Source organism: Pseudopipra pipra, chromosome 8, assembly GCF_036250125.1.
Source record: "Pseudopipra pipra isolate bDixPip1 chromosome 8, bDixPip1.hap1, whole genome shotgun sequence".
Taxonomy (NCBI): Eukaryota; Metazoa; Chordata; class Aves; order Passeriformes; family Pipridae; genus Pseudopipra; species Pseudopipra pipra.
Window position 1 is genome coordinate 30134758 of NC_087556.1, and position 26585 is coordinate 30161342.

Sequence of the window (26585 nt, forward strand, 5' to 3'; positions counted from 1 at the left end):
TCATCATTCTTAAATGTCCAGTTCTCCCTTAGGTTACTAGGTGCACTGGTACAGAGATCATTTAATACATTCCTCTTCTCTAAACGTTTCTAAGGACTGATAAATATGGAATAACAACAGTCATTTACTACCTGGTCTGCTTAAAGAACTTATTTGTTGTAAGCCCTAAAGGCAGCTAAAAATTGCTCTGCTGATCTCCTTTACATACAGCTTGATTTATGTGTGAATTTATGAAGACTTTTTGTGGTCATAAAAGGTAATGATCTGACAATGTTGCACATTTAAGTTTTCTTAAGTCAAATATAGTTCAGACAGCTCTGGTCCAAGCATTACTGGACATTATCATACACCTCTTCCCTAGTGAGTCATCCAAACTTCATACTATCAAAGCTCTCACTCTCTCCTGAGCTGTTAACTACAGCTGATATTTATGTGGATTCATTTCCACCGGAGATAAAGTTAAGACCAGAAAATAAAAACAGAGACAGATCTATACCTATCATAAAATAATTCCAACACTTTCAGTGAAGATCTACTGATTAACACTCACTGCAGATCTAGCCCCAAACATTTTCAGTAGACTGGCACTGATGAAAGTGTGCTCATCAGTTAACACCAAAACAGTGGTACTGCTATTTATCTAGAGAGAGAGACAAATTAGCTTAATGAGAACCATTAATCCTAAAGTATTGTGCATGAATATTAAGAACTGTTTGAGTAAAAGAGACAATCCTTTTAGGGATGCTGAATAAGAGCAATCAGATAATAGCACTCCCATAAAAAAATCTGCATACTGTGTTAACTTAGTGCTCCTTCAGCAGGAAAGAACTTGCAGGTAGTAAGTTGTGGTTAAGTGCCTAACCACGACTGAGCAGTTTTGTTATCTAGAGAACAAACAGAGCTTTCAACACGTACCATAAGATGTGTACAATTTTACATGTGCAATGTACATAGATGTGTCTCTCTACTGGATAGAAACAGGCAGTTTTATATTTTACAGAATGTGTAGCAGGACCACATTTAGAAGGAGCTATTTGTTTATTTTTCTGTCACAAAATCCTCATTATGCACAGCAGCATTAATGGGTTTTTTTCCTTTCCCTTCCATAAAAAAAAATCTTCCCTTTGTAGGGCAGAAACCCCACAAATTAAATTAGTCCTACCTTAGACCTGGAAAATCTCATCAAAGTAAACTGCAGATGTTCTGGAAAGCTTACTTAAAATATTTTGTATACTACTAGCTGAAAAAGTAAGAATAATCCTACTGGCAAATTCAAAGAAAATCAAACAAACAGTCTTTCTGAAAAGAAGACAAAAAAATCCCAAACCTGCTATTCTCCAATGCTTTGTATTACCACCAGTAAAATAATTTGTAACAGTTAAAAATACAATGGAAACAAAGTTAATTTGCTCTCCTTATGATAGTGGTTCTTCAAATACTCAGCAGGATAAATCAAAACTTTCAAATTTTGCTCACAAATAAGCTTTGTTAATAGCAGTATTCTGTTTAATCTGCATATAATTGTTGAGGCAATTTTATATTAGCACAGCCTGTTGCATAGACAATATTGATTAGGTTTTCACTATTTTTTGTTCTCAAGGTTTTGTAAAAGTTCTTTGACATCCTGAAGTTATCTTTGATATTTATCAGTTCTCCCTCTTCAAAGCTGATCAACTCAGCTTTAATACTGGTGCAATATTTAAAAGCGTGATATAGATGGTGAGGTTGCAGAAAAAATTTAAAACTGCATTTTTAGTTTGGATCTGGTATAAATCAGAAAGCAATTCTATGAACCAGAGTCCTCCTGAAGAAGTACCCATATTGCTGGGCTGGTGGATGTGGATTTCCTTTCATTTTTTCTCTCTGACTGTGCAGTTGGTACAGAAGGGCTGAGCCTTCCCAGAGAGCAATCTTCTCTCTCAGCCTTGCCTTTGCATTGGTGATATGCAGACCAAGAAATCCAGATCTCCTGCTGACTGCACACATGTATGGAGTGATGTCCAAGTGAGTGGTTACAACTCCTTGCTCTGTTAGGAACGCAGGGACCGACACTGCTGTCCTCTGCACACACCTCAGGGATGTTAGGTGAAGTCTGGACATGCTCACTGCCACCTCTCTTTACACTGCTGCTTGTGTTTAGGTACCTATTTATAGCAGTAACATAAAGAGTAGGTAAATGCCAAAGCTGAGAGACTGGGGTGACTACATTAATTAGTCAAAGCTGCTCTGGCGTCTAGACACCATTTGGCAGTGCAGTCACGTAAGGGAAGTGCTGCATCAATATTCAAACCAGAAAAGAAGTATAAATCTGACACTGAAAAAACCCAGACTAAGTCAATGAATGTGTGTCATAGTGATAAATGGCACCATTACAGAAAAAACAACAAGTCCAAATACTTGTTCTTCTTTTGTGGGGGTCAACTGCAGTACCCTACTCTGTAGCTACAAATAGCTCCTCTATAGCTGGGGTGGTGCTGCTTCTGCTGGGATGCAATAGTGGCAAGAGGGGTTGGTATGTGGCCAAACTAATGGCTTCATTGTTGGAGGAGAATTTAATTTTCTCTTTCTTTCATAAACAGGGCAGTTAGAAAATGAGGCAAAGGCTACATAAGCAGCTCTATCAACTAGTAAGACGAAAAAAGCCTCAGAGTAGCTCCATAACAAAAGATGACCCTCCCAGCACTTATTAACGTAGCTTTGATCCTTTTGTTTTCATTAAAAGACACTAGAGTTGGGTAATATTAATACATCTCACACCTCCTTAGTTATCTACATACATGATGAGAACCTGTGAGCAACTACAAATGTTGACATTTTTCTTTAAGAGGCCACTTTTACATGTATTTATTGAATAGCAACTCCAGTAAATTTCTTTCAACAAAGAGGTTAAGTTTCTCTTTTGTTGCTACCCCCCTTCTCAAACAATGAGTGTCCAGGCTCTGAGGGCACTGATGTTCCTGCCCACACCCCTGGGGCTTCCCCCCAGCAGTCTGTGGCCCAGGACTCCATTCAGCCCCACAAAGCCTCAGTTGCTGCCCCACCAGTGCTGTAGGACTCAGTCTCCAGCCCCCCCCAGCCTGGCCCTACCCAGCCATGGGCCCCACTGAGCCAGGTCTGCCCACGGGCTGATGTCCCAGCCTATTCCCAGGGAGATGCCTGGGACTGCCCTGCTCCCTAGCTGGGGTGGTGGGATGAGCTCAGCCTGAAAGGTTCTGTCCTGCCTGTCCCTGGGTGTCCCCATGGGCCCCAGGGAGCCCCCAGTCCATGCTGCACCCTGTCAACCAGCTCAGCATTTGTACCCTTTGGGAAGTGGGAAGGAGAGTAAAAGTAAAGATCTGATGCCAGACCATTTGCTACCCAAGACCTGAATACTGAATGCAGTTTCTCTCACATGAGCTGATCAAAATCTTTGGCAATACTGGCAGAAACCATTACAGGATTTTGGATCCCAAATACCAGCTACTAACTGGAAGAAGCTGGGTTTTTATCTGGTTTTGCCTCTGATTTGTTATTTTAAATGACTGGCAGGCTAAACCCAAGCAAATATTTGACTCTGGATTCGATTTATCTCTAAAAACTGTTGTTCATCTGGAAGCAAAATATGGTCAATCCCCAGAGGCAGCCTGTTTGGATTGTGGAATAACTAGATACAGAAACAAACACCACAGACCACAGAAGATTCGTTCAGATCTCTTCTAACATCACAAATGCTTGCTCAGAGCATCGAGCACAAACACAAAAGCCCAACAAAGCTGGTTCCTCCAGATGAGCACCTGCACTCAACCCAAACTGGCCAGCTCCATGTTCCCCACCACGTTTGCCAGCACTTACGCTACTCATGTTTTTTGTTCATCAGGGACCTTCTGGACATCTAGTACCCCAGAAAATGGAGAGCTAACTCTTATAAATTCAGTCATGCAAAAAGAAAAATATTTCCACCTATGCATATCTGTATTTTAAAAATTAAAAGTACAAACATTTTATTCTTTCTATTCTTCTATTAACAAACTATTTTTTTGGACTAACAAGTGCTCTAAAATAAACAAAACCCACACCGATGTACTTTTATTGTATTTTGTGCAAAGCAAAATAAAGTAAGTTCTACACCATTTTCTGTTAATATTATCCTTTCCCCTTGTTCATATCATCTGCTGGAGACCAGTTAGATCCTTTTACACAGTATCTGCTACAGAAAATAAAAAAAAACTTAACAAAACACTAATGTCATAGTTTATCAATGTTAATTAAATCCTCTAAGTGACTCAAGATCATGCATGAGAGTAATTTTAATTTAATATATTAAGTCTCCTTTGGGTTTAAGGGAAACCACTAGGCTCAAATGTGATCATACTTTTAAACAAGTATGATTTATTTGAAATAGAGTTATATAAATATTTTTATACTACTGACCTTTTGTGTAATAAAACCAATTTCAAAAAATATGGTGAAAATTCTGAGCACAAGGTAATGCAATGAAGAATTAATGCAGTGATTTTCAGATGCTGTGACACAAAACAGAATTTTATCTTTCTGTTTACAAAAAAAAAATACCTCACATCATTTTTTAGAGGCCTGTTTGAGAGAACATCTGGAAAACATTCCACAGGAAATCAAACCTATATTAAATATGTTTTGCAGGGCTCTGTTTCCTCGCATCCACCTTAAGCATTCATAACGTGTTTCTGTCTTCTCAGCTGTAAAGAAAACACTTCTCTCAGAGTCTTCTACAGAATGACAGGCTGAACTGTCAGGCTGTGCTTTTATCAGAGAATGCTGGGAAGATTTCTATTTAGTCTACTTGTCTCTGTACCAAAGCCCTCCAATAACATGAACAAATCCACTAGCTGCTTTGCAAATACCATGAATTTGTATACTTTCATTTTATTTCATTTTCTTTATGCTGTTTAATTTGAAGCTTCTAAAGCTAAATGTCTGTCATATTTAAAGATGTCCAAGCCTCAGTGTATCTTGATAGCACGTTACTCAGCAAAGAACTAGTGCATTAGGGGCAGAGTTGTTCTCACTTCATTAGCTGGGCTAAGAGAAGAGACTTTGAATTACAGGCTGGTAACCTAAGAAAACCATTGTCACTCTTGAAAAGCAAGCCAAGGAAAATTAGTGCCACTGCAAGTCCTTGAGCATGCTACTGGATGCTTCAGTGTTTATTAACAACTGTATTGTCACTGCACACTGAAAGGATGTGGTTCCAAGTACCTGAGAAAGACATCCACGGCAATAACATTCTCTGTAACCACTTGAATAAACTATAATAAACTATTGTTGGCTCAAGCAGGAAACTGTTGGGAGTTTGGAGGCAGAAAATAATCTTAAAAGTCCGATAAAAGTTGTCTCTTTACCAGAAAAGTTTCTATTGGTAGATGTACCAGATGTATCAAGTTTCCTAAGGTTATGCAGGGATGCTCTTTGCACAAGAAAATAACTCAGTGGTATGTGTATTGGCATTCCCGAAGGAAACAACTCTGTGTCCCCTTGTCAGAGAGGTGGCTGAAGGAAAGACAGGGTGCTCAGTGTGTCCTTGCACTCAATCATGCAGGGTCTGTAGGTAGCCAGCATGGCCTAAACCCACGCCGAAATACTCTAAATACTGTTCTGACTTCAGGAGTAAGACAACAAACATAAAACCAGAACTACAGCAGATAAAAGCAGATTAGAATCTCTTTTATGTGAACCCATTTTTTTCCATGCACAAAACAACCCCATAAAACAGCAAGTTGAAAAGTTCTGGCAGTAGCAAACCAAGAGAGCATTGATCTTATTCAGCATGTTTTACTTGCTTTTAGAAGTAATATGGATATATAATGATAGTACAAAAAGCACTGATTTGTAGTATAAGATTGGAAAATAAACCATTTTTACCAGTTAAGGATGATGTGCTGTCTTCAGAGCTTTTTTTTTTTTTCACTCCACTGTCAAAAAAACATGAACACACATGAGGCAGAGGGAAAAACATGAGGCCAAGAGTTGATACATCTGTGATCTACCCAGATGCATATGTTGCTCTGTAATGCACTGTCCATTCTGAAGAATATTTTGCAATGCTGCATGATGGCCTGTTACTGACATGTGTCTACAGCATTTCATAATCTGGAAAAGGGAGCATCATAACTGAGAGGACAACCACTGTGATTTATGCTTGAATTGGAACAAAAGAAAGTGAACTGAACAATCAAATGATACAGTTTGAATTTAACAGAGGTCTTAGACCTATGTACTTTAAAGCACAAAAACTTGCCTTAATGGTTTATAGTGTGTGCTTGAACAAATATAATGTAAGCACAAACACGTGAATGTTAGGTCATCTATTAATAATCTTAGACAAGGGTGACAGTCAGCTCACACAGAAAATCTATATTCGACAGTAAACACACATCAGAAAACTCTTTCTGTGTCACTTGTTTTAAAGCCAGCAGATCATTAAAGCATAGAAAACAACCATCACCTCTGCTGAGAAGTCTTGGCAGATACTGGTACATTTACATCTGGCTTCCACCTAACACCAGCTACTCCAGTAACACAGTAGTGCTTATAAAATAATGAAAGCAATGCAATCTCTATTCAGTAAACATAAAAATGCTAGAATCTGAAAATATGCATGTGGCTGTCACTTGCTCTGTTGAGAAACAAAGTTTTATTTTTAGCTCTGGTGCTTACATTTTCTCCCAGCTATTTTAATAGATGAACTGCCACCAGAAATATTCTCTCACTGGGCTCTGATGTAGAATGATATAAATAACCTTTACAAAGTCCAGCATAATGGAATGGTAAAATCAGTTGACATTCTCTTAATTAGCACTGCCTGAAGATTTACCTACACAGAACAGGAACAGCCAAATCCATCCCTGGAATAAATCCACTGAAGTCACTGATGTCAGAGGAAGTACACTGGGAATGGACTTGATAGAATAGCTCTGTTATTCACATTAAACATAGAGCAGCTTCTTGCCTGTAGCATATACATGGCTTGAGGTAAATGAAAAAAACATTTTGATTTATTAAAGAAAATGCTTTTGTGTAATATGTACACCCTTTCTTTGCCCCAGAAACAGCAAGTTAGCCAAATGTGACCAAGTGTACATCACAAGGGATCACAAACCTTCTCTTTACCAGATCTAACAGATCAGTGGGTGGAAACTACTCAGACAAACCAGTGGATACTAAACTCCTCTTTACAGAAATCTCCCAACTACCAATTCAACAAATCAGCAGTAGCAGTACTCTTAGTGGAACCCCATCCAGAAAAGCATTTAAGTGCTTGCTTAACTGTAAGAACATGAGTAGCTCCGAATTTAGATCTCCATTAAAGTTTAGTGCCAAATTTAACTGTCCTGGATTTCAGTATTTTTGACTAAACATGTGTGAAACTGCTTAATTAACATATGTAGTTTAATCTTTCCCCCCTGAAAAATTAACAAAACAAAATGGGTCACATTTGCCCTGCTGTAATCCCTTTCCTGGTTCGTGTTACTTATCCGTAGTCTTCTTATTTCTTAAATTATACAGGCAGGTTTTCTTTCTCACTAACAAAATAAGGCTTTGCAGACAAAATGATACACAGAGAGACCTTAACACTCAGGGAAGACCGTACTGCTCTCTACAACTACCCGAAAGGAGGCTGTAGTGAGGTGGGGGTTGATCTCTTCTCCCAAGTAACAAGTGACGAGACAAGATGAAATGGCCCCCTGCCAGGGGAGATTTAGATTGGATATTAGGAAAAATTTCTTCATGGAAAGGGTTGTCAAGCATTGGAACAGCCTGCTCAGGAAGTGGTGGAGTCACCAGCCCTGGAGGTATTTAACAGACCTGTAGATGTGGCACTCAAGGACACGGTTTAGTGGTGGGTTTGGCAGTGTTAGGTTAATGGCTGGACTTGATCTAAAGGGGTTTTTTCCAACCTGAATGGCTCCATGATTCTATGAAGGACCACATTTGGATAATACAAATCCCCCCCGGTTCTCGGAGCAAAAGTTTAGTGGTGACAAGTACTTCAGCCCACTGCATTGTTCTGACTAAAAAGAGACTGACATGGAAGCAGGGTATCTAAATACAGCCTAAAAAACCTGAATCACTGGTATTTATGATTGCTGTATGTTTACACACGCATACTTTATTCTCACTTGCAACCCTGTAGACAGGTAATAATGAATATTCAGCATTGTTTTTAACCTTAAAAGTAACCAGAAAGGACTAGCAGGACCTCAGCCATGTCAGGGACACTGCTGAAGCCACACCATATAAGACAGAATCAAATATTTGTCTGACTCAAACCGCTCTGAAAATGCTGACGCATAATTCGTGTTTTACAGATAATGAGCACAAAAGAACTGCACTCCCTTTTCGTGGAGACCAGCTTTCAGGAATCAGCAGAGGTTCTGGACGACTGAAGGGATGCTGCCTGGAGAGTTTCAAGCTTGCCTGACAAGGGACCCCAGCGTAAAGAAACTGTCTAGTTACTGCTTCTTGGAGCATAAACCCCCTGTGAGTGAGGCTCTCTTCATTGTTACAGCACAAAGCAAAGTGAAAGTTGGGTGCAGGAATAAGGCTGAGCCATTCTTCTAATTACAATATCCTTGCATCTTTCCTTCTTTCAGGGAAATGTCAATCACCCAACAAGCTTTTAATCTTCAAGACCCTCTTAAGCAGAACAGAGAGAGTATAAATGAGGGCTAGCCAAGCAGATCTTGGCACTGCAAAATGAGACCCATCTACACTTCAAGAGGGACAAAGCAGGCTTGTTTTACTGGATGTTTGGATTTTTTGATTCCAAAGGGATCTATGGAGATATTATAAGGAGGAACTGCTTGATTACTTTTGAGTTTTATTCAGATGGAAGAAATTTTAAATTATCTTTGTTTACGAGCGGGAGGGAAGAGCAATATTCTGTCCATTTACTCTGCTAAAAGAAGACATTGATGTAATGAATCGTATAAGGGACTAAAAGGGGGAAAAAATTATATTATATTGCAGCATTTCCTATCTTTACTTTGCCTTTCTTGAAAGGTTTTTGCTTATTTTGCAGAGACTGCATTAATATTTTTTCCCAGGCTAGCAATTCCCCGCACACATACTCCACTACACCATCATGTTTCCTCTGCAGAGCACACCAGCTTATTGCCCATCATTTTTGAATTTTCTGAACTGTCATCATTCCACAAATGTGGAGATCAGTTCATTAAAATTAATGAATACCTGGGTTTTTTTCACTTAAATAAATATGATACCTCTAGCAATAAAAACATATATGCACGTATTTACATGCTTGTATATACCTATATTTATAAAAATCACTCTTCAAATTCAGGCTATGCTTATAAATGTGATGTGGGCTTTTGGGCATCAGCCAAAAGGTAGATTTACATTTTCTTCTGTCCCACTTGGTATTCTACAGACACAGGAGCTCTCCTGAGTCCAGAGAGCAGGGAGGATCTTCAAGTAGCCTGAGCTCAGGCTACCCTACTACACTGCAAGCATCCTACATCTACTGCAGGGTGAGTCAGGCAGCACATGAGGTTTTTCACCCACTCCCTGACTCAGTCTACAAACATACAATGTAGGCACAGCCTGCACATTGCTAGAAATCAAGAGTGTCCTTTTTTTGAATGTCCTTAACGGCATTACAAAAACTATGATGTTGTCCTGGTTTTGCATAACCACAGCAAACCAGTCATCCCTAGGGGCTGCCAAGAGTACTTTGAATGCCAAACTGATATAAATACCCTGGAGGGGCTCAAATCCAACTCCATTATACAGAACTGGACAATGCTACTGGGTCCTTCATGTAAATGTCCACCAAATGTACTCAACACACAAAACTAGAGTCAGCCTGAGAGCGAGCAGTCAGGCTTTGTAGCTGGCCAAGTGAATTGTCATCAGTATAAGCTAGGAGGCTCAGAAAGGGAGGCAGCACCCATGTTCTCCCTCTCATTTGCTGAATTGACCATGGCAGGCTAGTGAAGGATGAAAAGCACAACATGCAGAGATGCAGGTGAGGAGGTGCCATAAGTGGCTGTAATAGATTTCAAACATGTCAGGGAGCCGGTGAAAGTCAAATAATCACTGGAAGATCTGGAAAGAGGAGATGAAAGGAGACTAAGCAAGCGGAAGAGGCAGGAGAAAAAAAAAGTAAGGGAAAAAAGTGGGGAAAAATGAAAGTCTAAGGATTAGAAAATTTGAAGAAAAGAGCATCATTCTTCTCCCCCTCTTCTATCTCCTCCCACACGTCCCTCCAGCGCACTCCTCCCTGCTATTTGTTAACGCTGTTAACTGAAGATGTCCCTCCTAACACAAGATGCTGGGCTCCCCCACTCCTACAGAAGGACAAAAAAGGTTGCCTGCACATTTATAACATCTCATCATAGACTTGTCTATAGTGCTGAACCACAAGGGTGCAGGGTTTGCAGTCAGCAGGGTACTTGTTGCAGGAACAGCCCATAAGTCTTACACAGAAAAGCCACTTTTACAAACAGGTTATAGATACAAAGCACTTGCAGATTTGCACATGCCTTATGAAAAAGGAGCACAGATACAGTGACTCCCTTTCCAAAGGTAAATTATCATTAAAAGTGTTCAACAGAATATCATGAAGGCAAATTATTTTCTTGTCAGGTTTCTCATGTTTTCAGGAAACATATCAAGCAGTTGAGTTTTAGTTCTAACTTTTACAGTGGATGAACTCTTCTATGCACTGACAACAATGTCTGCATATCTCACACAGTGTTCTGATATTTGTAGAAGCAGATATCTTTCATACAGAATTGAATGGGTGGTTGCAACAGATAGGTAACCAGAAACTGGTCAAGAAGTAAGAACACACCAATGAAAGCAGATTTATAAACATTTAGCTCTCTGGACACACAATGCTGAAAATACCTTTCACTGTATTTTCAAGGAGATGACCTGTCTATTGAAACCTAATAGGGTATTTCATTATTATGCTTCAGACATCCCAGGAGGAGTTATTTAAATATATTATGCAGCCATTTTATTTTTTTTTCAGTAGCAAACAGCCAAAGACAGCAACGTGTACTCTTTGAAGAACTAAAGGCAAAACATCAAGAATTGTATTTTTTTTAGAAAGACAACAAAAACAACAGTCACCAAAAAAACTAAAACAACAAAACAAACAACTGTCTTCTGAAATTAGTTAAGAACTACTTTCTAGCTATTTCAGCTTCAAAAATGAGCCTCAGTGATTTGACCAGACACTTTGAATATAGTGGAGGACAAGAAACATGATGTTACCAGTTTCTTTTATTAATAAAAAATGCTGCCCTTCTTTTCTGATCTTTGCAGCACATGACTGGATTGACACTGTTCTTTCAATAAATAATGGGTCTGTATCATTATCACTTTGGTCAGTGTCTTCTGAACATATCCAGGAAAGAGAGGAGGTATACAAATTCAAAATACAAAACAAAAAGACCAAATTAGTGACTCACAGTTTCATTACTCAAGCAAAATACTTCTTGAAACACTGTCAAATGTGATAGGGGCAAAAATGAAGCACGCTGCCCTGCATTTAAAACATTTTCAAAACATGTCAGTCAGCTTTCTAAAGTTTAATTGTTGGCTGAAGTGATCAGATCAAGAGGTTCCTCAGAGGTTTGTGCTATTCCAGGACATCATTGGTGTAAGTTATTGACAGCATATTCTTTTTCCTTAGAAGATTTGTTTATGTTCATAACAAAAAGGAACTCTAATGGCTTCTTTTTGTTCTGTTATTTTTTTTTCTTTTCTTTTCAGTGAGCATTGACAGACATGCCTGAGAGACTCTGATTGGTTTCAAAGCTGCATATGGACTGGGATACAAGCAGAGGCAGCAGAAAAATGATAATGAAAGTGAACCATTCAGTATTCTGATGAAGCTGAAAAATTAGGACTGTTTACTTAAGTCAAAACTTATTTGCATTTCCTGACATTTCTGGTCTGTTTTTCCCTCTATTAAGAGTTTATGTTATGTAACAGATAGATTAATGAATAAAAAATAAGCAAAGCATCCTGCCATTTCTGTTAGTGGCACCTGCAGCTTGGCCAAATCGCCCCTGCTCTTAACTCTGTTTCAAGAACAGATTCAGTTATATATATACATATATACATATATATATATATACACACACACATATACACATATATATATACACACACACACACATGTATTTACACCAGGATAAGGCTTCTAAAGAGCATCCAATATGGAATACTTGTTTGCACAGGCCCAGGTGATATTTTATACAGATTATGGGCAGATTCAAATCTTGCATTTCTCAGGAAGCAGCATTCATAAAACATTTACTAATGTATTTCCAGAAAACCTTTAGAACTTTTTACCCCTTGTGTTAATCAGCATTATGAGAAGGCTTTAATACATGTAATAGGCATGCAAATATAATAGTTTCTAAATTATATGGTTTTTCAGTAGGCAGGACGTATTTTCAAATTATTCTGCCTTTCAGATACTCTGATTTCAAAATTAAATACAAGTTATCAGAGTTAGAATTACATACCTACTGACTGCTGCTTTTAATTATTCTAAACATATCTGGAATTACTAGGAGGACTGATACTTATCAGTGCCAATACTTTCAATAACAAGGAGGTCATCTCCCATTTCTTTCCTCCCCTGCCTAAGTCTCTGGTTTCCTGCGGGACCAGGGGAACAAATCACCTCATAGCCAGGTCTCACTGAGCCTTGGAAGAGCCCAAACTTTTTAATTTCAGCATTTTAAAGCAAAAGCCACAGGAGGAACCTACAAAGAAATCATTTTCATCCCAGTGCTGGCTGCAACTTCAGTAGAGAATAGAGATTTTACCAAGCTTTCTTCTGCAACATTGCAATGGAGAAAGCACACCAGATTCGTTAAATTAAACAAAATGCCATTAAAAACTTAGCTGCTGAGACAACATTAGATCAAAGCTGACAAAAGAAAAACACAGTCATGAGAGACATAACAGTATTAATTTAACAAATTAATTCCTGAACACTACAACCTGAATAACCGGGACACATCTCTCTATAAAATCCTCTCTCCAATTTCACTGGCATTGTAACACATTGGTAGTTTGGAAGAAAACACAGTAAAGATACTGTAACTCCACTAATTAACAGGGCCTGTGTATAGGGAAGGCAATATATATAAGCAAACATATTAATGGTACAGCATGGAAATGGAAAATGGATTGGTCTAGGCTACGTGTATCCAGCTTTCATTAACTGCAACAGCATCAGCTACAAAGGTGCTGAATGCAAGCCACTGGACTGAAATGAGAACTCTCCTCTGAGTTAAATCTGCTCTTATTGCGGTCAGGAGGAAACTGCCTCCAGATTTCCCTGTAGCCATCAAGGGCAGGGCACTGCTCAACTCTTCACCTCTGAACAACACGCGGGCATATCTGAAGTGCTACAGCTAAAAGCTTAAGACCAGCAGGAGATCTCATAAACAAACTTCAAAGTAAATATTTTACCAGGCACAAGTAAATGCTTATTAAGATTTATATCATATCTTCAGCGTCCTTGACATTTTACAATAGTGTTTATCTCCTTGTTTGCTAATTCACAGAATTGGATAAGCTACAAGAAATTTACACATTACAAATGAGCAGGATTCTTGGGCATGACTTCATAAATATGACATTAGCACAACAACGCTCTAATATAAACAGAAACAATACTAAGTAGGACTAAAGCATTTCCTAAGAGCAGAGGAGGTCCTGTATGCCACTGAATAAGTGCTGTGTGACAACCTGCAGGGACTCAATGAGGGCAAAAGGACCCAGTTTGTCCAGTGGAGCAGTGCTCTGCACTGCCTCTCTGTCCTGAACACACAGAGCAAAGGGGCTGGGAATTAGGTCAGTGAATCAATGAGCCCCAGTTGCAACAGGCCAGCACACTTCTCAGGGGAGGGGAGATAAATTTCAAGACTAAAACAGCTCCATGAAGATTCCAGGAGTTCTGTCTATAAATGTGGACTCCTTTTTTTCCACTGAAGAAAAAACCCAAGTCTATGCATTGTGACCATTTATAAAGTCCAACATGAAGCTTGGACTTAATTCCCAGTTATTAGTGCTCACATGCACAATGAAAATAAACCCCATTATAGTGAAAAATTCTATTTTACCTGGTCATTAACGGGACACAGAAATCAGTCTCAGACATCATTTCATAAAAACACCTAATGTTTCCAACAAAAATCTGTAAAAATTAAACTGGGGGTTTAAAGACTTCTCCGTAATGCGAGGGAGTAGCTGTGAACAGTTTTGGAGAAGGCACACACTGTAAGCAAATGCAGGCTTTTGTTACTCTGTTAAGGATGTCAGAGGCATTTGCTTTCTTCCTTGACTCATCCTTTTTCTTAGTGGATACTGTGACCCTTAGTCCTGGCAAATCCATCAGTACCAAAAAGTTCCCTGTGGTACCTCATTAATCACTCCCCTGCCATGTGCTATCTTACCTGCAGATGTAATTCTTCTTGCAGGATTCTTGTAAATTCAGGCAGTTTGGTTTCTCCCTGTCCTCATATGAACACACAGGAACAATAGTCTGCCGTCTCCTTTCTGTACAGGCTACGTCTCGACAGGAGCAGAAGAGCATCCCGTAGCTGTGCTTTGGGGGGACTTTGTCAAAAAATAGCCGGAGGGCCTTATGACACTTCCGCTTGTTACAGATTTCATTAGACGTGCTGCTGGTGCAGGGGGTTATGTAAGCAGATCTGAACCTCTTGCAGGTATCATTTAGGTTGCAAGCTTTTGCTGCATCCAAGCAATTGTTCCCCTTTGAAAGTACTGGCTCCACTAGAAAAAACAACACAACAGCAGTGAGAAATGCGTCACATTTATACTGTGTTTTGATGTTTGTGGTTATTTCACTGTTCATGAGATCCTCAATACACATACTTGTTACATACAAAACTTTCAGTGTCAGAAACTGCAACCAGTCCTTATGTTTCTCAGGGTAATGGTTTAAGTGAACAAGAGCACAGGCATGCGTTAAGGTCAGAATGCTGGCAAATAAATGACAAATATTCCGGTCAGGCTGCACTTCATCTTCCTTGTAGCAGACATGCAGGATGAATATTGGGTAAGACTTGGTCTCACTAAACAGCCATTAAAATCTGTGGTAAATTGGAAGGGATACGTTTGCCCATTGCACAAGAACACAGTGAGAACGTGGGCTTCTAACTCTGGTTTTGTAAAGCTCTGACATTTGTAATTTCTTCCTTGAACAAGTTAAATGTTCTGTGTCCACCCCAGGTAACATTTAAATGTAATCTGTGTACTTTGCAGAATGTAAAAGCCATGTGCCCATTATTACAGTTTTTGAGGTATGAGAACAGCTCACTCAGACAGAAAGGAAATCAGGTGCAGCCCCACGACTGGAAGCTCTCTGAAGCCACCCACAAGGCCTGCAAGCTCCATGCTTAGGTAAAAACTCTGCTGTAAGGTCTATAGATGCCACCTGAACCCTGGTAAATTTATGAAGTTTACAAGCTTTGAAGAAGCTGACACAGAATTAACAAGTGACTGTGAAAGAAACATTATAAAACAAGGAGTGTGTCTCTTTCTCACACACACACATGCACACACTACCAGAAGTTACAGGAAAAATTAAACTCAGATATAATTTAAGGCTATAATTACACATTTAATTTTGCAATACATTACCCAGATATTATAACCCAATAGATCCTTTGCTTGAAAATGAAGGCAACTGGCATTAGATTGCTAAATTCAATTAAGAATAACCATAATGCTGCTTTGGATATTAGGAAAGCCAACATCACAGATCCAAGAAAATACATTAACTTCCCACTGCTACAGAATTTGCAAGCTGAACAAAACAGTTTGCAAATATCTAAAATCTGCTGCAACTTCTTAGGGGGGCTGGCCAAAGATAAAACACTTCAAACATTTTAAAGCTCTAAATTCCTCTTAAAGCTTTTTCTTCCTAGATCTTCCACCTTTACCCAGAAACTTAGTCCCAGGTCCTTCTACAACTCAGTGCCACTCATCCCCATTCTCCTACCACTCTGCCTTCCATTTCCAGATCAGGACATCGACCATTTCTCTTTTTCCATGGCAGGAAAAGATGCAGCAGCTTGGCTGATGTGCTGCACTGAGGTTCTGCACTTGTTTGAACATACTGTACCCACGATGGGCCTTGGCTGCTCACACACATTTCACATTATACAAATATATCACCTACGTCCCATGCATCTCACCTATCCAAAAATAACACAAAGCATAAGTAGCATTAGATTTGTGTTTCACTCCAGCAATGTGCTGTAACCGTGTTCAGGGGTTTGTACATTTAACCTTTGTGCATTTAACATTCACACTCCAAGTCCTTCCCAATCTCAGCTGCTTGCACAATAAACTGCAACTTTTTCCTTATGTTCATAAATTACAGAATTATAAACATGCAACATTTGAATATAAATTAACAGAGCCAAGCATTTTTTATAATAGCAGCCTACAACAGTTTAAGCAACACCGCACGCAGAAGAGATGAGATACCCAAAATACAACCCTCTCATAAAATTGTAACATTTTTATGTAAAACACTGTACTACATTAGCATACAACTAAAATCTTAACTATGAACTTCCAAAGTTTTTTTAATACAGTATATAGAATTATATGTTTAGTACAAATATAATTACTATGTAATCTGCAGGGCATATAATTAGGCAATATATGAATAGTACATGCTAATTACAATGTGATTGCACAGTAATTACATGGTTATTTGTGCCTCGGAGTCAACTGCTGAATTCCCCTCTTTAAAACAAAATTCTGTGGAAGAGCTCCAGATGGGGTACTGCAAAATGAACAGACACCAGCTTACCGTATTGATATATGCTGCTACAGAATTAAAAAGCACTCTTGAGTATGAGCACCTCAAAAATCAAAAGGGACAGGTTAATCAATTTTTTTTTAAAAGGCAGAACATAAGCCAAATCACTGACAATGCAAGGAGTGGTGAAAGCTATCTTGGATGAAAGTTGAATTAGGTGCAAAGTGTTCAAAAACAATAGTTATGCATATTCGTATCTGTCATCCAATTTATATCTGCCCAAGACCCTCATTCCTCTACGTGTCAACTCTGAACAGAGATCAGTTTTTTGGAGGTTTTGGCTTTTTAAACTAGCCCTGGCTGTAACATGCCACTTGCCTTTTCTGTTTGATACACACGTCCCTAGCTATTGTTTCTGGCATATTTGTCATCACATTTTACAAATTATTTTCACCTTTTAAAACCAAGACTAACTTACAACATATAAGAGAGATGCATCAATTGCATTTGAATTAAAACAGACTGTCTAAACCAACTCATTAATATCACCTTCTCTTAAGCTTTTAAATCATGTTTTAATGAAAAATTTACAATCTAGAACACACTTTATTTTAATTGCAAAAGTGCAACATAACTATTCCTAAGTCCTGTGGTAACTACAAACAGTTAAGAATACTGGGAGTGTTTCTGAGGATTACTTATGCAGCAGTAATATATAAGGTCAAAACTTCATCCAGCTTCTGTTCTGCAAAGCTTAAATTATTAAGACAGGCAGCAGTTTGGCTCTTAACAGGTACTGCCTACTTTAAAAGCAAACAGATCTAATCCAGAGCTACTTTTCCTGCCAGAATCCTTTGGGAAAGGTTTGTATAAGGAGATCCTTTCTCAGTTCCCCCCTCTCTTGGGGCACTTGGATACAGACTGAGGGCAGTCAGGGCAGCAGCCTGGGACAAATAATGATTTCTTCCCACCGCCATTTCCCAACCCAGAGCTTCCCCTCTCCCAAGTCTGCTTTGCCTAGGCCAATTCTGCAAATCTCTGCCAAACCATGCAGCTCTCCACTCCTGCCAAATCACTGCAGACTCCAAGGGAAGTTACTTCCAGGCAGGTAGTAAGTGATGCCTCATGGCTGTGTGCAAGGCACTGGTTCTCGTCTGTGGCACAGGGTCCAGGAGAGCTGATGTGGAATTCCCAGGATGCTGCCTCCCAGCAGACACCTCCAGTAGCTGTGAGCCGTGGATGCTGCCCTGATGGGGTGCAGGCAGAGGCACGGCAGAACACTGCCAGAGCCAGGAGCTGCTGCCTTGGTGGGAAACCAGCAGCTCCCAACAGCCAAAGCATTAGGATGCCTAAACCCACCCTCCTACCAGGCACAACTCTGGAGCAGCAATCACTGGCTTACTGAGTTATTTCTACATTCATCACCAGCTCACAGCCCTTCTGCTGCACATGGAAGACATGCAGGCAAGGTGACATGTTTTACTGATGAAAAAGCAGTCCTTGTACTACAGCACAGGGTGTAACCACTTCAGTGTTTGTTATCTCCCGAATCTCCCCACCCTGGCCCAACATTGCTACAGCTGCAGCACTCCTCGATTCAATCTCCCATATGACCACTAAAAGAAGCCAGCCAAATGCTCCAGTCTTTTATCCAGAGATGTTTCTAAAGTTATAATACGGTTTCCTCTGCCCTATTTGATCTTCCTTATGCTTCACACTCTTTCACAGTCTCTTCACTTTAATCTTTCATCTTCCTTGCATCTCCATTTCTATTTCATTTCTTCACCTACTGTGCCTTTGGCTGTCTCCTCAACTCCAGATAACCCATGCCATGGTGCACAGGAAGGGATTCCATGGATACTGGGAGTTTCTTATTTCTGCTCCCAGTAGACAGAAGGAGCACAAGGACTATTAGTTGTTCTATAAGATTCTTATTAAACAGCAAAACGGACACTTAGTTTTCAATTTTCTTACAGCACATTAAAAGCAATTTACTGAGGTTGTCATTAAAATTACCATTACTATTTGCAAGTAATTAGCATTGGTAGGTTTTCTAGTAGATTTAGTGAAGGGAATGCTATAAAAGAGAGCGATAAATGTTAATGTGATGGAAGGCAAAATTACAAAGTGATAGAGGTGACCACATGGGTATGGGCCTACTCCAACACAGGTGCAGAATATGGCCTACAGGAACCAAAAACTGACCAGAATTAAGAGGGGAGCCATGATCCCACTTTAACAAAAGTGCTGCTATGGGGGTCAACAAAGTACTCTTGCTTTGTAAAAAGAGCAGATTAAAAAACAAGGAAAGCATAAAAAATATTGTCATCTGCCTTTTAATGCATTAAAATAAATTATCATTTTCCTGGACAAACTATTTCTAATCCCAAATGGTAGAGAACAATCCCGAGATTGATACACATAGTATTATTCTGAAGTTCTACTTGGCTTCTGCTCAGTATTTACAGAACAGCCAACCTACTTCAAACTTTTTGCATAATCATAATAAGCAGATGCCTTAATTTGTAAATTGAAGCTAATATATTATCAGCTATAACCAGGGTGTTCAGAGTACTACCAAATATGCATGCTGAAATTAAAGTCGATGGCACCAAGTGACAAGGATGAGCCTGACTCCTGTGTGCCTGTGAAGGGTACAACCAAGGCTACAGCAACAAATAGACCTGAAAAACAAAACTGCCTGAGACTTAAGGTTCCTGAAACCAAAGCTGGAACATTTTACATTCCTGGTGAGTCATAAGTCTTTGATCACACAAATTCCACAGGTCTCTAGAATTCTTTTCTGAATACACCCATAAATTTACTTGAGGAGCCAAATACTGCCTCCTGTCCAAATCATATAGAGATCAAGAACATTTACATTGCTTAGCATGAACCAACAAGCATGATTTGGATGTGTTCATTTACCATGTTGTTTTTGTAAGTGTTTAGCTACCATGTTATGCAAAGTCTTTGGCAACACACCCTGGCCTTTGTTTTTATGAGACTCCACTAGTGAGTCATCAGTTGGGATCTTGCAGACTTTGGGTTCAATGCCTTCCATGACCTGGAGACTCAAAAATGCCGTTCCCATTTCCCAGAAGGGCTCTCAGACCATCTCACTGCAGCGTGTTCTCAAGAAGGTGCACAGGAAATGGTATATATCGCAAAACAAAGAGAGAGCAAGATGCTTTAGCCCAAGAATGACAGCTCTCCCTGGGAGGCAGATTGCTGGGTTCTGGCCTGCTCCCAGGAAAGAGAGTTACTTCTCTTACTAGAGCAACGACTGGAAACCAGGATTGCCTCCCTGAAGAAGACTCCCTTAACTCTAAGCCTGCAGAGGCATGATCCCACTTGTACTCTCTACTGCTAATCCCTCCTAAAAATACATAACCCTTTCTATACTCCATCTCATGCCTGCCCTTCCAGATCAAGCTACTGCCAAACCCACAGGGTACCTTCCCAGGCTTTCTGATATCCTGCAGAGATGAGCCAAGAGCAAAGACATCTAACTTCCTCAGTGACTATTCTGATCACTAACTTAATTACTAGAGCACCATAATATCTTCTGCTAGGTGCCTACTGAAAGAAGAGTGGTTGTCTAATCCCAGAGTGGTTGTCTAATCCCAGGAGCATACACTGACTGCTGCGTGGGCAGGTGCATCTGCTTGAGGCTGTGAATCTGGCTTCTCAGGTCCCAAGTCTTCCAACAAAGCTCAGTTTCTGTATTTCTGCATATCTTTCACCAGACCAGGTAACTTAAGCCCTATCCAATGTGGCCTTGAACACTTCCAGGGATGGGGCACCCACAACTTCACTGGGCAACTGTCCCAGTGACTCATGTCTCTTACAATAAAGAATTTGTTTATTTTTTGTTTGTTTGTTTATTTTTAACACAGTTTTCTCTGCGTATTTTATGAGGATTCAGAGCATCTTGCTCAGGTTTTTAGGTATCACCTGGAAGCAGAGACTCCTGACTTTTAGGTGGATAAATGTATCTCTTGGTCTATTCCTGCAAGTTCAGTTCTACTAATGAGGCCACATGCTCTAAATGCTGCATTTGGCATTGCCCAAGTTCGCCGCTGCATCTCAGTTCTAATACTTGGCAGGGCTCTTGTTGCCATTTAGACTTAGATCCTGATACCTTTAGTTGACTATTTCCTATTGCATTTCATTGACATTGCAGATAAAGGTTGCAAGAAATTGCAACTCCTATGCTGGGTATGTTTTGATGAAAAAGGGGAAAAGTTATTCTTACTATGTCCTTTGATACTTTCATTCTTTTCTGGGGACAAATGAGGAAAGGCTGAGCTCTGTGGGTTGGCTGAGGGACATCAGCTCAATTTGCAGGTTATGTAACAGGAAAGTCTTATAACCCTACAGTGATCTGGTTTAAATTTTTGATCCATGAGAGCAGGGAGGGAGAGGAAACCCTGCTCCCCAGTGTTAACAACATTGTGGTATGCTGCTGAAATTCTGTCTTCACTCACACAAGTCTCCTGATCTATCATCTTTAATTTCAGCTACAAATGGAAGATTATGCTAGTATCCCTAGTTTTCCACATGGCACTGAAGACAGCAGCTGTACATTATATTCATGCCAGCACAGTTCAATCTATTTTATTCACTGGAGTTATTCTGAATTTTCAATAATCTGTCATGGATTTGACTCTTTAAAGCTACTTTTACTTCTGTCTAAAGTATCTCACTTAGGAAGTAGAAATGCCTTAATAAAATCAGAGACTGCTAAACAAAGAAACTAAAGTTGTTACAAACTGATCCAGTCACTGTTTCTCACATTACTGCACCAATTATTTCAGTTCTACCCTAAAGAGTTTTAAGGTGTAAAGATCATTTTAATGTATCTACACTGCACTAGCAGTAGGGATGGATCACACATGACTGGGACCATGTACAGCATACATTTTTTTCTGGGGGAGTCAGTCATTCCATATACAATTCATGCTCTGTACTGAGTGAGAGGCTGGGTTTGTGATGTGGAAGGCTATCACCACAGTTTCAGCTGATTTCTTCTAATTAATTTCCCTTTAAAATATTCTAAGTGTAAATGTGTTACTGCACATGCTATCGTGTTATACAGTTCAGTATTTTATTACTAGCTAAATATTAAGTCAACAGAATTAAGAAAGAACCAGCAGACACAGAAATACAGAATAAATCTGTGAAAATATTCAATCCTACACGGCTGCCATGAGAAGAGATTTACTGCACACAAGTTCTCAAGACACAGTGAGGGACTGTTTTGCCAAAGTCATGCCAATTTACAGGGCAACTTTCAGCATTTCTTTTTATTACTACAGAATTGAATTCACAACTTGTTTCCTCTTTTCCTCAGACTTGATTAATTACCATATTAACATAACTACTGTTCTCCTGCTTATAATGGGCTCCCTCTAAAGTGCTGCCCCAGCAAAATAAACCAGGAGAAAGCTTCTAGCTCTTCGCTGTAGCATTGCAATCCTTTCTAATCTCACTATTTTTCAAATTTATGTTCCATTCCAATAAAGCTTGTGTGAATATTATAGCAAATCAGATAATACAAGGTTATGACCCTTGTAATTGATCTTTCAAGGTTCTTTTTTCCTTTTTTTCCAGTTGACGTGGTAAAAATCACATTTAGCTGTGCTTGTTGACACTTGAGAATTCACTTTGTTGGTCATATACACTGTTCCAGAGAGATCACATTACATAATGATGTATTTCTAGTGCTTTATTTCTTCTATACCTACAACCCCATTAAGCTGTAAGCAAACCTCCTGTGGGGCTGTAAGACTACAAGTATCAAGGGGGCAATGCTCCCATCCTGCTCAGAGGGAGCATAGCTGCAGGAAGTATTATGTGAGGATACAGGGTTAAATATTAGCTACTACTTTAAAATATTTTCAAATAAATAAAAGCAGTTTAAAATAAAAAATTAAATTTCCACTTGTAGAAAAATACACATTTAAATGAATACAGACCATGTATGCCAGCACTAGAAATCAGGTTTCTAGAGCAATAGTTTTCACATGACCACTGGAATAAAGTGATTAATTGGACTGTCTCAGTAAATGCAATCATTACACTTTTAATTAACCTTTTCAACCTCTTACACCTATTCGTTCTGTTATGCATTAGATTTTTACAGTTTTCCAGTTATTATGCTTGACTACACTTAAAACAATGCAGAGTTCTGTTAGAAAGATAAGAAAAACAATTGAAACAGCTCTTACTGTTCTTAACAGGAAAATACCACTGATACTGTCATCATCAGGGTGGTTATAAATCAGGTGGGTGACAGACATTCTGAACTTTGTGGCTGTGTTCCCACCTAATTTTTGTTTTGGCAGCACACTGTTATTTAATGGCTCTGGCTACCAGGAAACTAGCTTTTGAAAATTCTTTCTCAACCTAGTTATAATTACTCCATATAAATCATACAATGATCAATTATAATAATCTTGGCTTCATCCATTATTTAAACTTAGCATTTGAATCTACACAGCAGGAGTGCAGGAAATTCCAAAGTCCCTTCGCTGCTCGCTAACAACTGCTTTGCTCCTGAAGCCATGCCAGTTACAGAAAAGAAGGGGCCAGACATGCTCTTAGCTATGACACTGGAACCTGAAATAACCACAGATTTCAGATAAGGAAGGGTTTTTGCCTCTGAATATAGTATTTTTTGTCTAACCACACTACCTTCCAGTTGGTGAAACAAAGTTCAACATGAGATTTTGCTCTTTACAAATCAGAGGATTTCTACAACTATATACGCTGACAGCACAGTATTATCTTATTTTAAAATGGCCTGGACTTTTCTCTTATAGATGCTTACAAACACATTTGTATACACGTGTATATGTACACAGAATGTTTCAATACTTTAAGTCTCATTTCACAAGATAGCTACTTAGGTATTTATTAATCAGCATAAGAAAAAAATCAAAATGTTTTTGACTAACTTAAGTCTGACTCTAAGATACCTGAGCTCAGTGTGATATGAATGATAAGTCTGATGGAAGAAACTTAAATCAACTTTCACAAAGGCTCAAGCAAAATTTTCAAATATTTTTCAGAAAAACTTCAGAATTATAACTGGATTTTGAAACAGTAACAAAGATTTTTAGAGCTATTTAATAAACTATGTATTTTTGGTTATGCAAAATATTAAGTTTATTATTATCATCACTTTCTGGTACCTTGTCCTATTACAGTCTCAGCCATAATATATGCTATTACATGTAAAGAGAGTGTCTGTTTTGAGGTTTAATATTTTTAAATTTTCAACACATATGCAGTCTTTCAACTGCATGCCAAGAATGGCTTTATCAATAAAGCAATATTTTTCTGGTTTACTTTTTTCATTTCATTAAACCATAAAGCTGTTAAAATGTGGGAAGTGAACATGGAAATAGTGCTAGAATACATTAAAAGAAACAAAGTCGTGCTTTTGCACAGAATCACACTTTTTCTTAGCATCAAAAGAAAGCATAATAGGGAAAGAGATCAGAGGTGGGAATGTCAATACTGTCTGTTACAACAGGAAAAGGGCTGAGAAAGTCCTTCACTTAGAACTATAAGTGTACTTACAAACAGGCAGAACTCGAACACCTGGAACAAAAATATAAATCCCTATGTCCCAACTTGGCCAATCACATGAAATTTGTCCATGGACAGGAGAGAGTAAATGTTCAGTAATGGTGCCTAAGTAAAAATTAATGGGTGGGATTTTCAATTTTTTAAAAAATAAGGGGCACATATGACCCACAGCAACCCTTTTCACAAGATATAAAGTCTTCCTTGGTAGTCTAACTGGGAACTCCATGTAGCTCATCAGATAGATAAATGCACAGTGGAGTAGCCAAGGAACTTGTCTGTGCTTCTCAGCTAAATCTGCTGAAAGCCCCCTGAATTTTGCAACATTTAGATTCAAGTGGACAAAGGAGATATCAAGGAAGGAGAGCTTGTCAAGGGCAGGAGGGAAATTCCAGAAATGCAAGATGTCATATGTGATAAAGCAAGTATTCATGTTTGACCTTAGAATCACAAGGTTGCGAGAGATTTCGCTAGATAATCCAAGCTCCTGCCCAACAGCAAGACCAGCTACACCAGAACAAATCCTGACAAGTCCATAGGATCAGAAGGTGTGTGTGCAAAAGTGCTCCTTATAGGTCTTGGTGATCAGGAGAACTTTTGGATGGCTGGAGTAATCCAAAGGTCACAAATATCTTTAAGAAGGGCAAACAGAAGGATACAAGGATATTAGCCCAACCTCAGCTGCAGAGATGATTACTGAGCCAGCCCTCCTTGATTCTATATCCAAGCACATAAAAGTGATGAAAAAACAGTCAGCATAGTTTTATCAAGGTAAAATCAGTCCTGACTGCCTTCTGGGTTACGATGACTGCTTCAGTGGATAGAGGGAGAGTATGTGTCACTTTATGTTGACTTTAACAAGCCTTTTGATAGTCTCCCATATTAATCCTTGTGGCCATATTGGAAAAAGAGGATCTTGGGTAGGAGGACTAGAGGGTGGAAACTGGCCCTGTTCTGAGCAGGACCTCAGTGACCTCTAAAGGTCTCTTTCCACTTTAATCATCTGCTTAATCTATGCTCTAACCTGTTTTTCAATAGCTCCACAGCCTCTCCCAACAGCTGTCCAGTATTCTCAATGCATCCCATTAACGTTTTTTTCATGGTAAGTAATCTATCACTTTCTGCAACATAATCCCCCTGTCTTCTTCCTAAATTTACTACTTTTCTCTTAACAATGGCTTTTTAACTTCTTGAAAACTCTCATTCTCCCATCACTCTACTCATCTTTTAAGTTAGTCCCCCCGATCTTCTTCCTTCACAACATAAGTCATGTTTTCTAGATATTTAAACTTGCGTTATTTTATTCTCAGATTTGGAAAAAAAAAATAGAGATTACAAAAAACAAAAGAAAAAAAACAACAACAAAAAAAAAATCAAGCAAACCATTGACCAAGAGTTTCTGTACAAGTTGTACTCAGGAGATTGCTACAGACAGACAAAACCTGTTAATTCAGGAGTTGCTGAAGCATAGCTTACTCCAGCCTCAAGCAATACCAGTGTAGGTAGGGATGGTTTACACGCATTGACTGTCTACTGCAGGAGTATATATTAGCTTATCTTTGACAGCAGCTTGCTCCTGATGGCTATAACCTGAAAAAAAGAGTCAAAGTATATAAAACCTTAGTAGAAAAATTATCCTGCTTATTCTGCAGTATTACTCTTTCAGAAGGAAAATCAAGAGAGGACAGTGAGCTAGAGAAGTGATTGTGAATCGAGTCTGACAAGAGCAGCTGATGGGATAAATCAGGAAACATTTAAAAGCAAAGAGTAGGGAAAGATTCTCCCCAACATAATAAGAGGAAAGCTCTACCTTCTCTAGATGAGATGTCTCAGTATCATGACAAAAGTTCACTAGCACAAGTAAAAGAAGAGGCTAAAACCACAGTAAAGGCAGCAGTGACAAATACAGGGCTGTCATGGGCAGACACTCAATTAGTGACAGCAGGAGCAGAGGTGGGGCAGAGGGTGCCATCGTGGCAGTGGAGAGAGCAATAGCGTGAGAGAACAGCAAAAGCCACAGCAGCTGTGGAGGCACCAAATCACCCCCCTTTTTCCTGCTGCCAGTGAAAACCATTTGGGGCAATTATCTGGCCTATCGACCAAACAATATGAGCCTCATTCCATTAATCCACCACCAGATGCTCTTCTTTTCTCTATCAGCTGGTCCCAATGAAATCCTGTT

General features: G+C 39.2%; 1 protein-coding gene across 1 annotated transcript in view; it reads right to left on the bottom strand.

Annotated features, from left to right (window-relative positions):
• Positions 1 to 26585, bottom strand: part of GFRA1 (GDNF family receptor alpha 1) — a 148656-nt gene that overhangs the window by 44839 nt on the left and 77232 nt on the right. Inside the window, exon 4 of the mRNA XM_064663426.1 lies at positions 14466 to 14805. Coding sequence (XP_064519496.1) covers positions 14466 to 14805 — 340 coding nt within the window. The remainder of the gene's footprint in view (positions 1 to 14465; positions 14806 to 26585) is intronic.